Source organism: Pelophylax lessonae (assembly GCF_965119305.1).
Source record: "Pelophylax lessonae genome assembly, chromosome: 3".
Classification (NCBI taxonomy): Eukaryota; Metazoa; Chordata; class Amphibia; order Anura; family Ranidae; genus Pelophylax; species Pelophylax lessonae.
Window position 1 is genome coordinate 437,376,301 of NC_138770.1, and position 22,287 is coordinate 437,398,587.

The window sequence follows — 22,287 nt, forward strand, 5'->3', positions numbered from 1 at the left end:
TTCAGCCTTGTAAAACTGTATAAGCAGAACACCGGGTGACAGCCTTCAGGCAACTCGTAAAGGACATAAAATTGACAAAATAAGGCTGTGGTTGCAAGGTAGACTAGCACAGCCCTAACCACATCCAAGTGAACGAAATCCCTTTAGGATGTTTTGGAGTTGGATAAAATGAAAGGCAACACAATGTCCTGATTCAAAGGAAAAGCTGAGGCCACCTTAATCTGGTAGGAAATATACATGGTTTCAAAAAAACATTATACTTGTGAACAACAACATGTTCTTCAGGAGACAAAGCAGCAAGTTCAGACACCCTGCTCCAGGTGACAGCCCTGAAAAAGGCTACCTTGCATGACAGAAGAGAGAGAAAAATTTCCCAAATGGGTTCAAACACCACCACAAGACTGAGGTCTCACAAAGTTAGTGGGCAAAGTAGTGGTAGAACAATGTGAGAATCTTCTTTCACAAAAAGCTCTGATCAGGGAGTGGGGAAGCCAGCATTGCTAACCTGACTTTTTATAGTCATCAGGGCGAAGAACTTGTCCAGTCTGGACTGAAGGAAGGATAAAACCCATGCTCCCTTTTTGCTTTAGGAAAACTATGCTTTCCATGTGCGCTGGTAAGTCCTACAAGAAGAGGTCTTTATGGTCTTCAAAAATGGGAATCAGAGTATGTAAGACCCCTGTCCCTCAGGACTTGAGCTTCATCAGCCAAGCCATCGAAGCCAGTGACTGAAGCGGGACGGAACATAAGAAGTTGAGAGAGAAGGTCTGGACAGTCCAGTAGGGCCCACAGAGAGTCTGCTAGGAGTATGACTATGTTTGAGAACCACTCCCTCCTGTGCAAATTCAGGGTAATGAAAATCATCGGAATGCCTTTCCTTTTTGTCCTGTGATGCAGATGAGGCAGGAGCTTGAGAAATGCATAATTCAGTTTGACCTGACTCCATGGAATGACTATGACATATTCTCTGAAGGCCTAAGGATCCCTGGACAGAACTTGTCCCGTCTGGACGCCATTAAATCTACATCTGTTGTCCCACTCCAAAGAAAGAGCTGGTAAAACTCCCCCAATGTAGATGGACCACTCTTTTGAATCCAGATGCTAGGAGCTTAGGAAGTCCACTTGCCAATTGTCCATACCTGGAATGTGTACCACGGACAAAATTGAAATACTGAGTTCTGCAAGTCAGAATGATCACTTCTTGAAGAGCAGCTTAACCTTTGGTACCGTCTTGATTTAAGTATGTCACTGCTATGATGGCATTGTCCGACTGGATCATGATTGGCAGTCCCGGAATCAGGGGTGTCTAAAGGAAGATTTGAATCACTTTGAGATCCAGAATGTTTATTAGTATCCAAGCTTCCTCTGATGAACATATCCCCTAAACTAACAGGGGATGCTGGAAGTCTGGCATCCATTGTCAGTACCTTCAAAATTACAGGAAGAAAGGATCTCCCTGAATCCAGCATTGGGTTGGATAACCAAGCACTGATGAAACTGAAATATAGGGAAGTAGAGGTAGGCATTCTTGATATTCACTGAGGCCAGGAAATCTCCCAGACAGAGGGATGGAATTACTGACTTTACAGATTCCATATGAAACTTTTGAATATAAAAAGAACTTATATAAAGTGTTTTAGTTTCAGAACGGACTGCACATTGCCATTTGGCTTGGGCACCCCGAACAGATAACCTCGAAACCTTTCTGATTCTAGAACAGGGGCAATGACCCCTGAGAGTGCAACTGGTCCAGTGCAGCCAACAGGACTGCTTTTTGTGTATGGTGCAAATTGCCAAAATGAGCCACACACATGGTAACCAATGCAGCTTACAGGCTATCCCTGTTTTTCCAATGGGGTCCACATACGGTCAAGGGACTGATTCAGAAAACAGCTGCTGCTATAACACACCAAGGCTCAGCAGAGAAAGACAGTTTAAGTAGAAATCAATGCGTTTAAACAGAAAATGCTCTCTCAGCAAACAGGTTCATCACCTATGGATACTAGCAAAAAATTGAGGCAATGCTAAGAGTGGGAGGGGTTATGCTGAACATTGTCAAGCTTTGATACTTGCCAGTGTCCAATCACCTGGAGGTTGAGCATAAACCAATGGCCTAGGAATTAACACTCCGTGCCTTGCGATGTACGATAAGAAATTCAAAATTATACTGCAATGCTAAGCACTGTTAAGCTTTCATATTTGCCAGTGTTCAATCACCTGGAGCTGGCCCATAACCCAATAGCCAAAGAAATATCTCTCCTGTGTCTTGTGACGTATGATTAAGAAAATTCAACATCATACCTCAAACTGGTGCCTATTATTACAACCTTTCCTCAGGTAAGTGAAAGTACTGCAAAACAGAACACTTAAGCCCATATCCAATTTTCAACAGACTGGGAGAAGATTAGAATCTGTCATTTTTTTTGCTGTCTGTTTCCCTGTTTCGAAGATTATACATTACTTTACATTTGATAGAACAGGAAGTGAGAGAAAATCTACCTACTTCCAGTATATTTGGCACAACAGACATGAAGTGAGGGAAAAACCTCCCCAAGGGACACACATACAGTAATAAACACATTTTCTAGCCAATTGAGGATAGAACCTAACCCTTGGTTGGGGAGTGATTGCTGCCTGATTGCCCTGTTGGCTGTCATACACAAAAAATGAAGGGAAGAGAAATTATCTTTATGAAAAAAACAGAAAGCATTTAAAATCAGACAAAAAAAATAAATAAATCTTAACCACTTGCCGACCGCCCACAGTATATTTACTGCGGCAGTCAGCCCCTCCCGGGCAAAGTAACGTAGTACTACGTCGCTCGCCCAGGAGCCTGCAGGGGGCGAGTGCGCGCTGCCGGAGGCGCGCTCCCGCTCCTGCTCGTTCCCCTGCATCCCTGCGCATGTGACCAGTGGACCCGATGTCCGCCGGTCACTCGCAATCTCCCGGTGGAGAGGGAGAAAGGCAGGCGGCTGATGTAAACAAAGCCGCCTGTCATTCTCCCTGGTGTAACAGCAGAGATCATACGATCCTGCTATATAGGATCGTATGTCTCTGTGGTTACATCAAAAGCCACACCCCTTTATAGTTAGAAACACGCCCCTAGGGACACACTTAATCCCTTGATCACTAATAAAATTAACCCCTTCCCTGCCAGTGTTATTTTTACAGAAAACCGTGCATATGTATAGCACTGGTTACTGTAGTAATGTCACTGGTACCCCTAAAAGTGTCAAAAATGTCAGTCAGGGGTCCGATCTGTCCGCCGCAATGTCGCAGTCCCGCCAAAAAAAAAAAAAAAAAAAAAAAAACAATCGCAGATCGCCGCCATTACTCGTTAAAAAAAAAAAAAAAAAACAATAAAAATGACATAAATCTTTCCCTTAGTTAGTAAACGCAATAACCTTTCCGCAAACCAATCAAAATACGCTTATTTTTTTTACCAAAAATATGTAGCAGAAAACAAATTGTCCTAAAATGTTGAAAAATTTAGATTTTTACATTTTTTTGGGGGGAATTTCATATAAAAAAATGTGAAAAGTATTGTTATTTTTTCAAAATTTTCGCTCTTTTTTGTTTATAGCGCAATAAGTAAAAATCGCACAGGTGATCAAATAGCACCAAAAGAAAGCTCTGTTTGTGGTAAAAAAGGGACGTCAATTTCATTTGGGTACAGCGTCACACGACCGCGCAATTGTCCGTTAAAATCACACAGTGCCGAATCGCAAAATAGGCTCTGGTCTTTGAGCAGCCAAATCCTCTGGGGCTTAAGTGGTTAAAGACACACACAATTATAAAAGTCTGACAAACTTAAGTTTTCTCCAACCTATTCTGACCTATAAACACCTGTAGATCAACATACCTGCCGTTTGCACATTATCAACTTCAAAAGCTATAATTGGATTCCGAGGAAGGTTCTCGATACTGTTCGCTTCATTATTTAGCACATCAAGTTTGGTTGGTTTAGTTCCAACAGGCAAATTGATGATCTCTTCAAAGTTGTTGTTTGGTGTACATAACCCATTTTCATTTGGTTGCTGCTCTGTGCTAAATGGTATAAGAAATAGAAAAAAATGTCAGGGCAATTGAGGCTTTAATTAACACAGCATTTCAAGACCAGACCATGTACATAGCTCTAGTTTAGTGGTTTTCAAGTTCATATACACTGGTGTCCTGCAATTTGGCTGACAGCCCCCCAAAGCAAGGCTTATATTTCTCACAGGGTCTCTGCAGAGGCTGGCAAAAGCCAGAGAGCTGCCACGCTACCATAACTAATTTATTTAGAACCTCTACCAAGTTTTGAGTGCAGCATTCCACCACCCATATTCCAGGAACTTTACTTTAGGGGGTGAAAACTGAATTATAATGTTAATCCTGATCAAAAAAGCTTGGTTTGGCTAAAAATGACAGTAACCTATATATATTTTACATAGGTGTCTCACAATGATGACACAATGAGTCAACAGAAAGAGCAATTCATATAATATTACTGTTTCGTTGGCCGCATCAAAGTTTGGTTATGGGCAGTGCTGTTGGGGGCAGCATGCTTTATGCAGGGCAGGTACCAGCCTTAGAAGTCTCACCTGTCAACAGGTAAAGTCTGTTGAAAAGTAATAATCCTTGGTGAGGAAGTCAAGGATTCTCCATTGCGAGGAGTTTCTTCTGTACCCTGGAGGAACGCAGGTTCTTGTTCCTCTGGTAAAGACGATGATGTGATGGCTGCAAAAAAACAACAACCTACAGTTACCAAGCTGCCTATCTCTGCTACCTGATGTATAATAGTTAAGACTTATATTGAGTTTAAACATGTAAACACATTCTATCTTTGTTTTGAAATGTTCTAGTTATCCTTGCTTTGAAAGTGCAGATTTTATATTTAAAAGAGAAATATGGGGTTTCCTTTTTTTCCCCATTTATACTTACCTAGGTGGATGCAGCATCGGTCGGATGTTGCATTTGTCCCCAAGTGCCTCTACATTGAGAACCGAGCGATCAAACACGCCAATCACTTGGTTCTGACAGCTCCTCAAGCAGAGAGCTGCCGACTATTAGACAGCAGCTCTCTGCTCTGCCCCCTCCTCGCTCATTGGAGCGGTGGGCTGTGAAGGGGCAGAGAGCGGCCAGCTCGGGCTCTTAGCGGTTTGCTGAGAGGCTGAGCCGGGTGCACCTGGCCAATTTCCGGCTTTGTGGTCATGATGACGTGGTGCCTGGACCAACATCTGTGATATCAGCAGAAAGCAGATTTCAGCCTGCTCTCTGCTAAGAACGGGTCACAGGAGCGCAGAACAAACTCCTGTGATTCATAGGAGATGTACAGCCAAACGAGCTTTGGCTGTACATCTCCTTCAATTCAAAAAGAGTTTAAAAAATGTAAAGAAAGTACAGTACTAATGCAATATTTATCTGGCACATCCAACTTTGCATTGTTTATGTGCTTAAGAGGCTACTGAACGCACCCGACTCCACAGCCCAGAAGTTGGCAGGAGGCTGATTCTCCAAGAAGTTAGGACTTATATGCAAGCAAAAAGCTTGGACAACTTAAGCCAGAGGGCTATAGATCAGGTTGTGCCAGAGTACAAGGAGCAAGTTTGTAGTATGTATGGTGATGTAAGCTAAAGTCTATTTCTCTTTAAATAAAATATAAAAATATGCAGTAAATTTAGCAACAACATGAAAACCTTAACTATTTAATTTTCCTTCAACTGAAATTGATTAAGCAATATTGGAGAGCCAAAACAGCTTGTTCAGCTACAATTGTATACCTAACATATATTGAAAATCATATATGACAGATTAACTAGTTACACATGCATTGCTGTTTGTTTACCTTTATATAATTTTGTCCCTTCCTCACTCTGTAGGTAGGAGATGCTCTGTATAGCCAGCCCCACCCTCTTTTCAGCATGTCTTTAGCTTCTGTTCTGAGCACAAGTAAGTGCTGGAGATGGACATACTATGATTTTTTTGACCTATCTGAAGTTCATCTGTGAAGATCTGCACAAGTTTTCGATTTAAGCTGTCTACGATCTGCAAGATGTCTATTGGATGAAGTCACTGTCTGCCAATGCTACTGAGATTGCAAGTTATAGCTCTCCGTGATTTGTCAAAATGGTAAGTCATGGTTACTGGGATGTTAAAATAGCTACCTGTATTCTCTATTGTTTTTGGTATTTCTCCATTACTTTGAACAGTGGATTGCTGAAAAGAAAAAACACAGTTTTATTATTCAGCAAATACTAAATATATTAGCTTAACAAGATTTTCAGATGGAGACCAACATTTCTTATTATAGGCAATGTTTCCTACAGAATGGCAGCACTGAAGGGGAGTGTAATAATTTTTTTATAATACGACAATCTGATTGCTATAGTGAATCGTTTAGTCTGAGGATTGATTAATTTTAACCCATGACAAAGGCAGAAAATACAGAAAAAGAATCATAGGAGAGGACCCAGTGTGGGACTTTGAAGAAGGACCTCTGAATTAAAACACTTTCACAAACTGATAAGGGGAAGGGGTGTTTTTGTTTAAACTACATTTATTTCTAAAACACTAACCCAGTTTTTTCATCACTTTCCATTGGATCATTATGTAATCTTCACTGGGCAGGGGTAGCAACATTCCTACTTTAGAGAGGCAGTGGCGTAGACAAGCTCAGTGACCAATCAGCAACATGGCGTTTTGAGAGAAGAACAGTTTAAAATCTTCTCTCAACTGGCTGGGGATACTGTCATGATAGATATTCAGAGAACTGAGTGGGTACCTATGCACTTACAGTAACCAATTAAGATTCTTGCATGCGTGCTCAACCTGTAGCCCTTCAGCTGTTGCAGAACTACAAGTCCCATCATGCCTTTGCATTTGGGAGCCATGCTTATAACGCCTCATGGCTTGAGGGCCATATGTTGAGCACAGGGCCGTAGATATTTTTTTCTCCTGGGGGGGGTTTCAGCCTTGAGCACCCAGAGAACAATAATTAGCACATCTGCCACGCTGTGACAAATTGTGGTGTGTATATATACAGTATATACAGAGCCCCCAGCAGGCACATCTGTTAATGAAGCAAATAGTAAACATGGCTTCAATGTCAGCTGGGCCCTGCCTGTCAGCCTTGTGGCTAAGACAGGTGGTCTTCCCAGTAGTAGTGTGGCTCCCGCAGCTGATAGGCTACACTAGCCTAGCTGCTGTGAAATTGACCGATGCTCTGGGGGGCTTTGGAGGACCCCCCTGACCCCCCCCCCCTTATCTACGCCTCTGGTTGAGCACCATGGGCAGGAGTGCTTCCACTTCTCAAGGCCCAAGAGCCATAACATTTTTCTATAATATTTGTTAACAGTAAAATGTAGAAAGATTCTCAGTTAGGTTTGACTTCTGTCTGAAAACACAGTGGCAGGTCACCTGCATCTACTGGATGCGCCAAAGGAATACATGGAGAATACAATGGAAACGGGAAGAAGTGCTAAGAGCAATACCATGAATGTCTTCAGGACAGGAAATGAGGAGAACCATCCCAATTGGGACACAAACAGAAATGAGAACAACTTGTAACCCTTCCCACTCTATCCAAAAGTTAAATATAAGTGTTGGATAGAGATCCAATAGAGATTGCTGCAATAAACAACTTCCACAGCACACACGTTCATGGGTTTCCATGACATGCAGCACTCATTGAAAACATAAGTTCCAATAAGGCTATGTGTACATTTTAAGTGAACATTAAAGGTAACAAGTAATCTACATATTCATTTTTTACCCAGAAATTTGAAGCACTGGTATTTTAGCTGGGTCTTTATGTAAAATTATTCTACCTTATCCCCAGGTTCACTTCGTCTCGTTCTCTTCATGATCTCCTCCAGTCGCTGTAGAATAAAACAAAGTAGTCTGGTTAAAAACTCTGAAAATGCCTTCTCAGAATCACTGAATTCTATGAATAATGCCTTCAAAATTAGGCAGTTAAATTTGTGCTTGTAAGTTTACATACCTGTGGCAGAAAACAGGAGTGATCAGACCAAACACATTTCTTTTATTTTTAATGTGATCCAAATTGAATTATTAGGCATCACAGAATAGCACAGTCACAAACCATGGCAATAAAATAAATAAAATGGTTCTCTTCAAAAGTTTACAAACCCATAGTTTTTAATATTCTGTATTGTTGTCTTTAGCACTAAATATGAGCTCCAGTCGTTTTGGTGTTTATTAAAAGTCAGCAGCTACAAAAAGTGTATCTGCGGACTTTTAATAAACACACACTCGCCTGTCCTAGGATCCAGTGATGCGCTCACCAGAGCCATCGCTTCTCTCCCCGGCGCCGGCATTGAAACTGTGGACACCCGGGTGTGACAGCTTGCGGTTTCACAGCTGGGTGTGCACTGCGCATGCACAAGTCGTGCTGCTTGTTCTGAATGGTCCGGCAGTCAAAAATACACAGTTGAGCCATCCACTAACCACCCACCTTAAGCTGCAGAGGACAGGAGTGTTTACATCTGTCACAATGCTCCATGTCCACTGCAAACTTTTACCCGGCATATAGCTACACACTCAAGCAAATGGGTAAAGCAAGTAGTAAGGAGGCATTGTATTGCTTCCCCACCTCCTGTCGGTAACCTCTAAAGCGCGATCTGAATGCGGATCAGGCTTTACAGGAAAGGGAGATTTAGACATACGTCTAAATCTACCTTTAGGGTTCATTAACATGGGCACCAGACTCATAAGCAAGTCAACAGTCTCTTCTCCCAAACAGCCTCTTGTAAACAATAGATAGCCCCTCTAGCAACTGTTGGGGCTCATGTACATGGGCACCAGACTCATTAGCAAGAAAACAGCAGTATAAGGGAAAGCGTCTTGCTTTTGAGTCTCTTCCTGAGACTAAAAAATCTGCTCACCACTGAATTACACACAAATTGGGACATAGTATTCTTCGAGAGATACATTGTGGCAAACATGGTCCCGAGGAGTCTACGTTGGGAAGTTTATCCCCAAAGTGACCTACTGGACATCAATGATTGGTACCAGTTTTTCAATAAAGCAGGGTTGAGCCTTATGAACTTCATGCTATCTAAAAAGAAGCAAAAGTTACTGAAGTTGGATACGGAAATCAATTCTATTAAAGAAAAGCTTAGTGTTTTTAAAGACAAGGAGGAATATAAGAAAAAATCAGATTCTCTAAAGAAACATCTAGAGAAAGAGGAGTTGGAACAAAAAAACAAAAAAAGGAAAAAGTACGCCAGAGATTGTGGGGATTACCAGAATGGTCAGGTTTTTAAATGGCAGCAAAGCAACCTGAATTTGACATCCACTGATGGATGGATGTTACTCCAGCCCCCCCTCCTGTCACCCCCAGGTTGGCTCCTAGTAGGGGAAACCTTGGGGTGTCGCCGGCCCCTAGATCTGGCCATGTGACACACCGAGGCCGCGGGAGAGGTAGGGGTAGGGGTAGAGGCCACCCATCCCAATCTCACAATCAGGGAGGATATCCCTCTGGTGGTAACAGGTTTTCACCTTTGAGAAACTTAGTGGAGCCTGAGAGATAGATATATTACATCTCACCCCTCAGGTCCCAACATGGCCGACAATGGGAGGGGGGACTCGTATTTCTCCCAATACAACAATGGGTATTATCCCCCACGATATAATCAGGAGGAAGATTATAGAAATAGGGCCCCCTCCAATCAGGGTTAGCAACACGAGGATAGACAACAGGTTTTTCCCCGGGGCACCCCGAGATTAAAAAGGCCAAAAAATCACGGAGAGGCACCAGAGGGGGGAGGAGGATCAGAACGAAAAAGAGGGCGATTCTGAAAGACAGTGGACTATTTAACCTAAGTTCTGCGGTCCTTTCTAATGAAGAGAAACACGTTTTAACCCGGGGTCTCAAATTTGCACCCCCAAAGACTCTTAATAAATTCGAAACGTTCATTGATCTTCAGAAATATGTCCGCAAACTTAGTATAAAAAGGTATTTTATTAGTAATCCGATTCGCCCCAGGTTGGAATATACTATGGGGGTAAGGAACACTTCTTTATGCAATTCTTCCACGTTCAACCCCCCGGGTCCTCTGGCCCCTTCATTGTCTGTATTCCGGGACCTTGTGGCGAAGGATTTGGACGAGTTGGTATTAAAGAAACCTAGGGTTACCACCACTTTCCAAAAGGGATTAAACTCACTTAGGGAAAGGAAGGACATAATAGTCCGCCACGCTGCCAAAGGGGGGGGCATCGTGATCTTAGATGCCTCCGCCTATGATAATGAGATGAAACGGCTATTATCGGATCGGAATACTTATGTTCCTTTACCCAAGAATCCCACATTCAGCTATAAGAATGAGCTTCAGGTGTTGGTGGACAGGGATTTTCAGCAAAAACTACTGACCGAGAAGGAAAGGGACTTTTTGGTCCCCTCGGATCCCGGTGATGTATTACCTACCGAAGATCCATAAATATGTGCTGAACCCACCCGGGAGACCTATCATCAGTGGTATCGATTCTATCACCTCCCGGGTGGGTAAATACATTGATAGCTTTTTGCAACCCCTAGTGGTAAAGACACCTTCCTTCTTGCGGGATTCTACACAGGTAATTAATGAACTAGCCCAGATAACATGGAAAGATAGCTACATCTTAGCAACGGCGGATGTGACTTCTTTGTACACTATCATTTCACACCAGCACGGTATGGAGGCAGTTGCCCACTATCTGGGACAGGATACCTTGCTGAGCTTTCAGAGGGAGTTTTTGTTGTCCCTACTAGATTTCGCCATGCAACACAACTATTTCTGTTATGATAACATCTATTACCGGCAATGTCGTGGTGTTGCTATGGGTGCGAAATTCGCGCCCAGTATGGCCAATCTATTTATGGCCAGATGGGAGGAGGATGTTGTCGGTGATGTTCCTGTGCCGGGGTTGGTCCTGTGGCGCAGGTACATCGACGACATCCTCCTCCTATGGGATGGAGATTCCGACTCCCTGAGCCATTTTATGTCCACCCTTAATACCAACGACAGGGGTATCTCCCTACAATTTGAGTCCAGTAGGTCTGAGATACACTTCCTGGATCTCAGAATAAGAGTCCTGGAGGGGCGTTTAGTCACTTCGACCTTTTTTAAAGGAGACTGACAGGAACGGATTTATTGAAACAACCAGCTGCCATCATGCGGCGTGGTTGAAATCCGTTCCTGTCAGTCAATTCCTTAGGTTGAAGCGGAATTGCTCAACGAGGAGTGATTTCCTCAACGAGTCTGTGAGCGAGCGAGCGGTTCTTGGAGAAAGGATACTGCCAGGAGGAGTTGGATAGAGCCTTTCTTAAGGCAGATCAGAGAGAAAGGTCTGATTTGTTGAGACCGAAACCGAAGGCTAAGAATGATGCTTTCCAGCATGCATTTTTTTCCTCGTATTCGGTGCAACATTACTCTGTCAAGAAGATCCTTAGGAGACACTGGCAAGTCTTACGCAATGATAGTGTTTTGGGCCCCTCTCTTCCTGAGGCACCCTCGGTGGTGTTTAGAGGGGTACCGCCATTGCGTTTACAGATAGCGCCAAACATCCAAAACCCACTTTAAAGGTTTCCTTTTTCCAGGAGAGGGGAGGATATTATCCCTGCAGGAAATGTAACATTTGCAAAATAAATATTGCAGGTGGTAGAAGAATTGAGTCCTTTCAATCATCAACTACGCAGGAATCTCATAAAATAAGACCGTTCATCTCCTGTTGTACTACGCATGTAGTATACCTATTGAGGTGTCCATGCGGTAAGGATTATAGGCCGTACCATTCGCCAGCTTCATGTTCGCTTACAAGAGCATGTTGCGAACATAGCCAAAGGGTTCCCGAAACACAGTGTATCCCGTCATTATGACTTATGTCATAATCGGGATCCTAGAGGTACACTGTTTCTGGGGATAGACCGCTTTGAGGCGAATTGGAGAGGTGGTAACAAGACGAGAGGTGTCTCTAAGCTTGAAACCTCCTGGATTTACAGGATGAAGTGCTATGTCCCTTTCGGTTTGAACATCGAGTGGGATTTGAATGCTTTTATTAATAACTCATAGCATCTCCTACTCTGGCGTAATTTTAGTATTTCTTTTTAACACCTCCTTGTGTATATGTTCCTCCATAGAATGTCAACATATGTAGAGTTATTGTGGTTTTAGGTTGAGTATTATGACATCAAGATAGTGTGCTAGTTATTTAGGCACCTAAATCTATTGTTTACAGGCCTCAGGCCATTGGGATGTCATTCTTATAATATGTTAATTATTATTTTTTAATATGTAATACATGTATTTTGTGTTTTTAAAGTAGCGATGCAATGGGTTTCTTGGCCACAAGATGGAGCTGCTTCCCAGTTTTGTGCCTTTTTATTATAAAGAATTCATCCCTAATTTAATTTGGGATGTTTTGTCTATCTGATAATGTTATAAGAGGACCGATATATGGTAAAATGTTGCCATTATCCTTTTTCACTCGTATTTGTCTGCCTTTCGTGGGTATATATAGGCTGCAGACAGCTGGGAGTGATGTCCGGCCTCTATGGTGCCTATGAGAGGCGTCTACTTCCGGGCTAAGTGTCACGTCCGGTTGTCATTAGGCTCCTGTGATGGGCGGACTTCCGGATTACGCCCGATCATCCCGCCTCCCTCTGCTATTTATTGGCGAGCGTCTCGGGCCAAGCCACACCCCTGACGACGTCATCCTCTGACGAAACGCGCCGGGATTGGCTGGTGCCGAGACGCATGCGCAGACGAGGGACGCGGCGGCCATTTTGTCGGTTAGAAACCCACGCTACCGATGTGCGATGTTATACTCATGGAGAATGTAAGCTGCTTTTTTATCGTTTGAAATAAATGTTTGTTGAACATGCTACACCATGAGGGGATTTGTCTCTTGTATTTTCCGAGTACCTAAAGGAGGAATCGGGGGAACCCGGGTGTAAGAGCATTGGAAAGAGGCTTTTGGAAGCGGTCTTCCCTGTCAGTGTCAGCATCTTTATCTGGGCTTGGTTTGACCCTCATGGGTCTATGCAGCTGGTAAGAGTACCCGGTCACTCTGCTCGGTGGTGGTCTTTCTCTGCTTCACATTTTTCATCAATTTAGTAGATGTGGACTCTGCCAGCACTTTTGGGACTCACCTCTTTACATTTATCAGCTTGCTCATCAGCACTGTTGATTATAGACTAGCGCGACACCATTTTATAAAATTGTTTTGAGTTGTCTGGCTTGCTTGTAAATTGCTTTCCAAGTTGCTTATGCATGGATATTTACTTGTATGGGTTAGGCAGTCTGGGTGCAATATCTGCTTATTTATTTGTAGACTGCTATTACCAAATTAAGCCACATGGGAAACATAGCTATTGTACCCACTAAAACCAGGGAATTGGAGAATGGACAAGAGACTATTTTTTTTGTACGTAAAAAGAGAAAAGCTGGTTGCTATTTAAGCTAGAAAATAGGATTTTTGTAATTACCATAAAAAACGTTTTGATGGATTCCATCGAGGGACACAGGAAATCAGTAATTCTAAGACACATTTAAGTTATATGCTACCACCTACAGGAGGTTTGAACACCAGCAAACCAACTATGGCCTCACTGGGGACCCCCAGAAACAAAAGGGTGACCTGTAAAGGTGCTCCATGGGCTGGAGAAAAAAAAATGTATAATAAAAACCATACACAGGTTTGTGTGTGTGCTTCACAGACTGGCTCTGAGGAAGAGGGGATCTCCCCTCGAAACGTGTCAGCCATTTGGAAGGTGCTGGAGGTGCTGCGTGCTGGACATGGTTCCGGTGACCTGGTCACTTAGTGTTCATTGTGGACTGGAAATGCTTTTAAGACTTTTTTGTTTGCGAGTATATTCCTTTTCTCTTTTATCAATAAACACCACTTGGGTAATGCGCAAGGTTGGTGCGCCCTCTTTTTGTTCTTTTTACAGTGTTTCCATTAGGTATCCCCTGACCCTAGGAGGGCAGCAAAATATGTGCATATAACCAGAGCCATAGAGATTCACCGCAGCATCATCACTTTCGAGCGCAGGAGAATTTTTTTGATCTTATTCTAGTAACAAGCAGTGTCAGAAGTATTAAAACTCCATTGAGGGGTGGGTGCTGTGCCGTAAATGAACTCAGAAAATTATTTTATAGAAAGTACAAAAATCCTATTTTCCCTTTCGTTCGTTAAGGGACACAGCGCTCCATATTCAGAACCATAGGGACCTCCCCAAGCAGTGCCAAACATGAGCGGTGGGACAGCAAAAAATCCCAAGGCTAAACAAGAGCAAACCAGGTTTACAGGAGCTGAACAAAGAACAACTGGAGCCCAACCTGAACACTACAACCCCAAAGAGGGAACAGACCCTCTGAACAGCAGCCTGCAAAACCTTGCGGCCAACGGAAACCTCCACAGATGCCAACACATCCACTTTATAGAACTCAGTGAAAGTGTGCACCGATGACCAAGTGGCCACCTTGCAAACCTGGGCCACTGACGCCTGATGACGAAAGGCCCAAGAAGCACTATGCCCCTGAGTAGAGTGCGCCATTACAGGGAAAGGAGGAACCTGACCCTTAATAGAATAGGCCTGAATCACTGTCTGTTCCATCTTGAAATGGTCGCAGAAGAAGGACAGCCCTTTTCTTGGCCTGTCCCTGATCACAAACAGAGAGTCTGATCTCCGTGGCTGCCAGATACACACGGGTTGCTCGAACCACATCCAAGGCATGAAACGCAATTGCTTGGGATGGGTGGGCCTGGGACACAGGGAAGGCAACATGATGTCTTCATTCAAATGGAAGTCAGAGACCACCTGGTGTAGGAACGACAGGAATGGTCGAAGAACCACCTTATCTTTGTGGACCACCAGATAGGAGGTATGATAACACTACCAGTTCCGACACCCTGCGAGCAGAGTTGATAGCCTCCAAAAAAGCTACCTTCTGAGACCGTGTAAGAAGGTGAATCTCCCGAATATTTTCAAAGGGAGGCTTTTAAGAACAGAGCACCAAGTTCAAATCCCATGGCGCTAAAGGGACTGCACCGGTGGAGTCAGGTATTGAACCCCTTGAATAAAAGTACGCACCAATGAATGCGTGGCCAGGGGTCGCTAAAAGAAGACCACCAAAGCAGACACCTGGCTCTTGATGGTACTCAAGGCCAACTTCTGCTCAACCCCTCGTTGAAGGAAGGTCAAAATCCGAGCCACCAAAAAGGAACGAGGGTTTACATGGATCGACTCAAACCACGAAATGTGCGCTTTCCACGTACGATAGTAAATCTTTCTAGAGGTAGACTTCGGAGCCTTCAGCAGTGTCAGGATAACTGACCCAGGCAAACCTCTGACCTTCAGCACCTGGCTTTCAACAGCCAGGCCATCAAAGCCAGCGACTCTAAAGCAGGATGGAAGATTGGTCCTTGGGACAGCAGGTCCTCCCTGAGAGGCAGTCTCCAAGGGACGTTGGTGACCAATCACACTAGGTTGGTGTACCAAGACCGGCGAGGCCAGTCCGGATCCCCCAGAATGACCGGAATCCCTTCGGCCTCGATCCTGCGCAGAAGCCGTGGGACAAGCTTGAGAGGAGGGAAGGCAAAAATCAGATAATACTGGCCCCACACGTCTGTGGCATCCGCCAGAGGATCCCGTGACCTTGCCACAAACCTCAGTACCTTTCTGTTGAGCCAAGACGTCAACAGATCTACCTCCGGGGTGCCCCACAGCAGACATATCAGATTAAACCTGTCCGGATGAAGGGACCACGCCCCTTGGTCTAACACCTGCCGACTGAGATAGTCCGCCTGCCAGTTTTCCACTCCTGGAATGTGTACGGCGGAGAGGGCTGGAACGAATCGTTCTGCCCACCGGAAAATTACGGCTACTTCCAGAGCGGCTAACACACTTTTTGTTCTGCTGTGGTGATTAACATAAGCCACCACTGTGGAATTGTCAGACTGCATCTGTACTAGGAGTCCCCTGGAGCTTATCCGTCCAGTGATCCAGGCACAGACTGATCGCCCGAAGTTCCAAGACATTGATCGGTAGTCTGGACTCCTCTAGCTTCCAACAACCCTGACCGGCGCTCAGTCCCAGGACTCCGCTCCACCCAGACAGACTGGCATCCATAGTGAACATTGTCCAATATAAGAGGAGAAAGGATTTGTCCTGCTGAAGAGCAAAGCCACCAGACCAGGCTCAGTTGAGAATCCGATTGTCCAGAGACCTTGGACATTTGTCCCATTTTACCAGGATCTCCCTTTAGGGCGAGCTCATATGGAACTGTGCAAACAGAACCGCATCTAAGGTCTGGAGGGAGGACCACCTTCTGGACAGCAATAGATGAACTGCAGCATGCAACTTCTGGAGTTTGTCCAGAGGAAGAAACACTCTGGCCAGAGCTGAATCCAGAGTCAGACCCAGGTAATCCAATTTCCTAGACGGACCCAGGGCAGACTTCTGGTAGTTTAGAAGCCAACCAAACTTCTTTGGGGTCTGTATAGGCAGAAGAGGACTCCGCTCGCAAGAGGACATCGTACAGGTAGCCCAGTACTGCAATCACCTGACGTAGCAACCCCGGAACCGGGGCCAACCTTTTTGTAAAGACTCGAGGAGCCGAGGCGAGACCAAAGGATAATGCCACAAACTGACAGTGTTCCTCTCTCACAGCAATGAGGAGGAAACGCTGGTGTTAGGCACATACTGGAATGTGCAAGTAAGCATCTTTGATGTGGATAGAGGCTAAAAAATCCCCCTGATGAATGGACTCCAGTCTGAATTTCTGTACCCAGCAGTTCAGGGCCTTAAGGTCCAGAATTTGACAGACCTTGCCCTCCTTTTTTGGGACCGTAAACAGGTTTGAAAAAAAAAAAAAAAAAACTCTGAGACCAGGACAATCACTCGCGGAAGCAACAGGTACTGCACCGCCCCGAGGAGAGCTTGCAAGTGGTCCGGGGACAGGCGTCCATTGGAGGGGGAAGAACCTTTCCGGAGGTCAATAACGAAATTCTATCTCGTAACCGGACAGGATCACTTAGTGGATCCTTTTGTCGTTTACCAAAGAAGTCCACAGGCCGAAAAAATTTAAGACGTCCCACCCACCCCAGGCATGGATGAGGGTGCACTTTCATGCTGAAGGAACCTTGTTTGCGAGTCTAGAGAATCCCGCTCTTGGCTTGCCAGACCAGGGCTGCTTGGAACCTCACAAGGAGGGCTTGAAAGGTTTTGAACCCTTGTCAGTGGACCCAGAGGGACGCAAAAAGTGTGTGCGCTGAGAAAGAAGGGCCACGTCTGCAACAAGGTTCTTTCTCCTTTCCAGACTGCGGAAGAAAGTTGCTCTATCCCCCCCATGAGACTCTTAATGTCGTCACTAAAGGTAGCCCTAAACAGGCGATCACCTTGAAAGGGTAAATCAGTCAGAGTTTTTTTTTTTTTTTTTTTAGAAGTCTGGTCCGCAGACCAACACTTAAGCCACAAAACACACCTAAGCACCACTGCCGAAGCAGCTTAAAATCAAGGAAGCCACATCCAAAGGGGCATTGCAGACAAACTGAAGCCCCTGGACCAATTGGTCGGAAAACTCAGCAAAGGCAGGAGAGGAATCTGCTCACCCCCCAGATCATGGCGCAAAAGTTTTGCCTACTCAGTTCGTGTTTGCGACACCAGGGCACTGGCCACTACCAGCCTCAGCGCCAAACCAGCAATAGTGAACATATTGTGGGCCACAGACTCCCCCTTTCTGTCAGACAGATCCTTAAAGGCCGGAGATTCCTCTACCGGAATCATGGTTGCCTTGTTTAACCTGGAGGGGGAGGTCCATCACTTGTGGGAAAGTCCACTCCTTGAGGAGTGACTCTTCAAAGGGGTACCTCACCGTAAAGCACAAAGGGGCATTTTGGACTCTCCCAGTCCTTCTAGATAAACCTGTCAAAATAGGATGGATAAGGGAACACTTTTGCTGTGTGAGACGGCTTGTTGGTGCCAAAGAGGATGGCCACCTTCGCAGCAGCTTCAGCTGCATCCTCCATCTTCAAAGTTTCTCCCACGGATGTAATCAGTGCGTCAACCAGCGCCTTCTCGTGAGTGGCTACAGGAGTGGAGGAGTCATCCTCACTATCTGATAGATCAGGGAGCGTGGCTACAGGCCCCAGTGGTGGTCCACGTCCGCCGAGCCAGATTCAGTATCTGACGAGACAGGTGAGGCAGGGACGGCACATTTTGCTATCCCGCCGCCCAAAGACCACCTCTACCTGGGAAACAAAGGCGTCCAGGACCGCCGTCAGTGCATCAATAGGGGCTGGGACCCCAAGGGACCTGCTGCCTCCGAGAGGAGGTCAGATGGGGAAACATGCTCCTGAGACTTCATAAGGTAAAGGAGGAACCCACCAACAAAAAGCGTCTAGCACCGCTAGGGGGCTCATCCACCTAAGGCACTGCACCTGTATCTCCACAGAGGCAAATGAAAGCAGGGCACCACACAACCTGCAGCAGAGAGAAGAAGGGACACCACCAGAACTCGCCACCCCACCAGAGTAGCACCGGTCTGCACCAGAGATAGCTTGTATCAACGTGCGGCGTCAAGAGGAGAAAAAACCCAGGAGTCAGCAACAGGGGAAAAGGAGGAGCCCCCAGAGTCCTTTTCGCCACCCAGAGGCTCAACTGTAATTGCCACTACTTCGGACCAACCAAAAATGACCGCTGGACTACAGAAACATGGCCACCGGCCATAGAGAATCACACAGGCCCCAAAGTAATGGCGCCGACCACAGCAAAATGGCCACCACACACAGCGTCCACAAGGCTTCCAGGGACCCAGGAGGGACCCCGAATCCGAAAAAGAGGGGGGGGGGGAATTCGGGCAGAGGACCATCATAACAGCCAACGACCACCCCAGCCAGGAAGACCATTTCTCCGGTGCCATGACAACCCCCCCCCACAGGTACATAGCAAAAATGGCCAACTTAGGGATCACCACATAAAGGGGGGACTGCAAGGGGGGGTGGAGGGGAACCTACGGGTCAGACCGTCCCAGGCGGGGGTCCCCGTGTCCACCCCAAACCACATCCAGGGGGAGAGGGGGGGGGGACATGTACTCACCATACCAAGAACCAGGTGGGAACCACTCCAGACAGAACCTCCTCACCACCCAAATGGGGGGGGGGGGGGAGGGTGCTATCAGCCAGGAGGAACGCTGGGACTCAGGCCAAGACCTGGGCGTATGCAACCTCACGAGGCATTTAACCCACAGGCCAGCCCCCGTCCAGTGGGGCTATGTCACGGCCGACCCAGTGCTGAACTCTTGTCTGCGTGCGCTTGCTGGCTAGACTTGGGGGGGACCGCTGGATCTAGATATCCAGCCCCTCGCCCAGTCCGGCAGTTGATTGTAGATCTTACAGGAAAGAAACCAGGAGAAAAAAAAAAACATTTAAAAAAGGAAAAATTGCCAGGACCAAGGATCCCCGCATGGAACTAGGTCCTTACTCCTTACCATCTTCCGCACTGTCGGCTCTCACTGCTGTCAGTCTGCAATCGTAACCAGGAAGACTACCCTGCAGTAGAGCAATCTGAAAGTGAGGCAAGAAGCAATCGTGGAAAGTAGTATGGAAGGGTAGACATCAATGGGGGTGCAGAGGATGGTATATGTGGAAAGCTATACCCCCGATGCCTGCATACTTAGATGTGCCTCTTTTAATCATCAACCATGTGAGTTGCTAAATGTTGTACCATCATTAAATGTAACCATATTGCTACACTTGAGACACCTCTCTTTTCTTTTATACGCCGTTGTGACATGAAGCTACTTGTATATCAAGATATCGCTCGTTTATCAAGTCAAAATTTATAAATAAAAAATCTTGCTGGTCTTGCAAAACATTTTTAGACCAAGTTAATCTCAATCGAAAGTTTTACTGTACAAGGAAAAACATATGTGCTTAGGTCACCTGTAGTAGACAGGGGAAGAAAACAGTGTGTGCACAGCACTCCACCTAGCATATGATGTCAGTGCTCAATCCCAAACCCTTACAGCAATGAAAATAATGGAGGTGGGAAATTTTAAAGATGACACCTAAGGGTACAAACTATGAGGTAACTCCTATTGCTTTAACCTGACAAGCCTTGTTCACTAGATTCACTAGAGAGCCTTCTTAGACAGGGTCATCATCCAGCACTCTGCAGTTAACTAACATAGTAGACAAAGGACTGGAAGGCACCATAATGGAGAGCTTGAAGGTAACATTCCAGTCCAAGATACAGCCTCCAAAGCTGTTGCTGAGGATAAGCCAATCCAGACAGCTTCTGTGTAAAGACCAGCTCACACAGCTTTATTATAGTCTTGATTGATGTCACCAAAAACAAAAAATATCTATTTTTGACTTACCATAAAATCCATTTCTCTGATGTTCATTGACGGACACAGTACCCACACCTCTATGGAGTTGTAATACTTCTAACAATGCTTGTAACAAAACTTAATACCTATAGCAGAGAGGGGGAGCACACCTTCTGGGACTGCCCATAGGTGTAGTCAAGTTCTTTTTCTGCCTAATTTCCTACTCCAGTAGGAGCAGTATAACCCAATGGTCAAAAAGATCAGGAGCTGTGTCCGCCAATGAACATCAAAAAGATCAGGAGCTGTGTCCGCCAATGAACATCAGAGAAAGGGAGATTTTACGGTAAGTCGAAAATCCCATTTTTTTCACTGAAACTTAGAGGACTACTAACTATTAAAGTGGTTGTAAACCTGAGAAATTAAATCTGAACAAAGCACATCCTTCTATACGGTGTACGGGTCTCTATCTAGAGCATCAAGTGTGATTTCTCTCTGCTGCCTGGTTTCTGTATTATCTGTATGAGTCACTTCTGACAAGTTTTCTTGACAGCAAGAGGTAAAAAGGTGACAAGGAGGGGGGCTCCAGCACACAGCTTATGATGTATCACCTCAGCTCTGTTCTGTGTGTGTGTGTCCGTACCTTGATCATCCAACCAGTTCTCAGAGCTCTTTTCACTTTAACTTCAGCTCCTCACCCCCTGTTTTCTGGAAGCTGGGACAGGCTGTGTAAATTCTGCACTTTGAATAGATGTAAAGAAGAGATAGCTGCAGATAAACAGTCCGACTCATGATGGAGGATTTGTTTAATCTCTCCGTTTCACCAGAGGCCAGTCACTTCACTCCCTCAGCTTTGAAATTTCAGCAGCAGAAAAGAGGCCTGTCATCACTGCACAGAAGATTTTACCGAGCTTCCACCTGCCTGACAGATATGTGACATACTTCATTACAGGTATGTGGTGCGACTGCAGCTTTAGGAGCAAAATAATTTTTTGACTAAACTTCAAAGGGTTGTAAAGTCAGAAGGTTATCTTAATGCATTCTTTGCATTAAGATAAAAAGCCTTCAGTGTGCAGCAGCCCCCCTAATACTTACCTGAACCCATCTAGATCCAGCGATGTTGCCGGAGTGTCTCGGCTGCCCGAGACTCTCCCTCCTCATTGGCTGAGACAACAGCACAGGGTCATTGGCTCCAGCTGCTGTCAAAGTCAGTCAGCCAATCAAAAGAGAAAGGGGGCGGGACCGGGTCGCAGCTCGTGTCTGAATGGACACACAGAGCTGTGACTTGGCTAGGGTGTCCCCACAAGCTGCTTGCTGTGGGGTCACTCAACAGGAGCACTGAAGAGGGACCCGGGAGAGGAGGATCCGGGCTTCTCTGTGCAAAACCACTGCACAGGGCAGGTAAGTAAGTATAACATTTTTTTTCTTTTTTTTTTTAGTTAAAAATAATAAAGACTTTACAATCACTTTCAGTTTTACAAAATCCTGCTACTGACACACAAGAATCAAAGGCTCCACTTACCTTCTTCCTCTCAGAGCGCTCTTTTTCCTCATTTTGGAAATGTTTTTCACGTTCTAATCTTATGCGATCTGCTTCTTCTTTCTAATTAGATTATAAAGAGACCATTAAACTCTGCCTAGTTTTTGTTTGTACAGAAATAAAAGTATACTATAAGGAAAGATGAAACGTACTACTACCCTACGTTTAAAACCCAACACATCCAAACCACCACCACTACCAAAACATAATCCCTCCCTAAGTACTATATATCAAACCATTAATCCAAAAGCATAAAGTATTAAACACCCTAACCAAAGGTACAAGGGCAGGATGCAGTCTCCTTGTCCCTCTCTGATGCAGATCGGATAGGATACTAATGTATTTTTCACATTTTCTAGGTAGCATTTGAAGCAGATTTTTCCTTATCTCACAAAAATGTTGTTGTTTTCTAGCTAAATCTGATGTGATCAGATCAGT

The 22,287-nt window shown here is 45.1% G+C and overlaps 1 protein-coding gene across 1 annotated transcript in view; it reads right to left on the reverse strand.

Annotated features, from left to right (window-relative positions):
* Positions 1–1,386: 1,386 nt before the first annotated feature.
* The window catches only part of MAP7 (microtubule associated protein 7), a gene marked incomplete at its 3' end in the record, with an annotated part of 231,665 nt that continues 210,764 nt past the window's right edge, over positions 1,387–22,287 (reverse strand). Inside the window, exons 13-18 of the mRNA XM_082250917.1 lie at positions 21,832–21,912; positions 7,809–7,859; positions 6,147–6,198; positions 4,584–4,719; positions 3,863–4,047; positions 1,387–1,553 (exon numbers count right to left, since the gene is read on the reverse strand). Of these exons, the coding sequence (XP_082107043.1) occupies positions 1,387–1,553; positions 3,863–4,047; positions 4,584–4,719; positions 6,147–6,198; positions 7,809–7,859; positions 21,832–21,912 (672 nt within the window). The remainder of the gene's footprint in view (positions 1,554–3,862; positions 4,048–4,583; positions 4,720–6,146; positions 6,199–7,808; positions 7,860–21,831; positions 21,913–22,287) is intronic.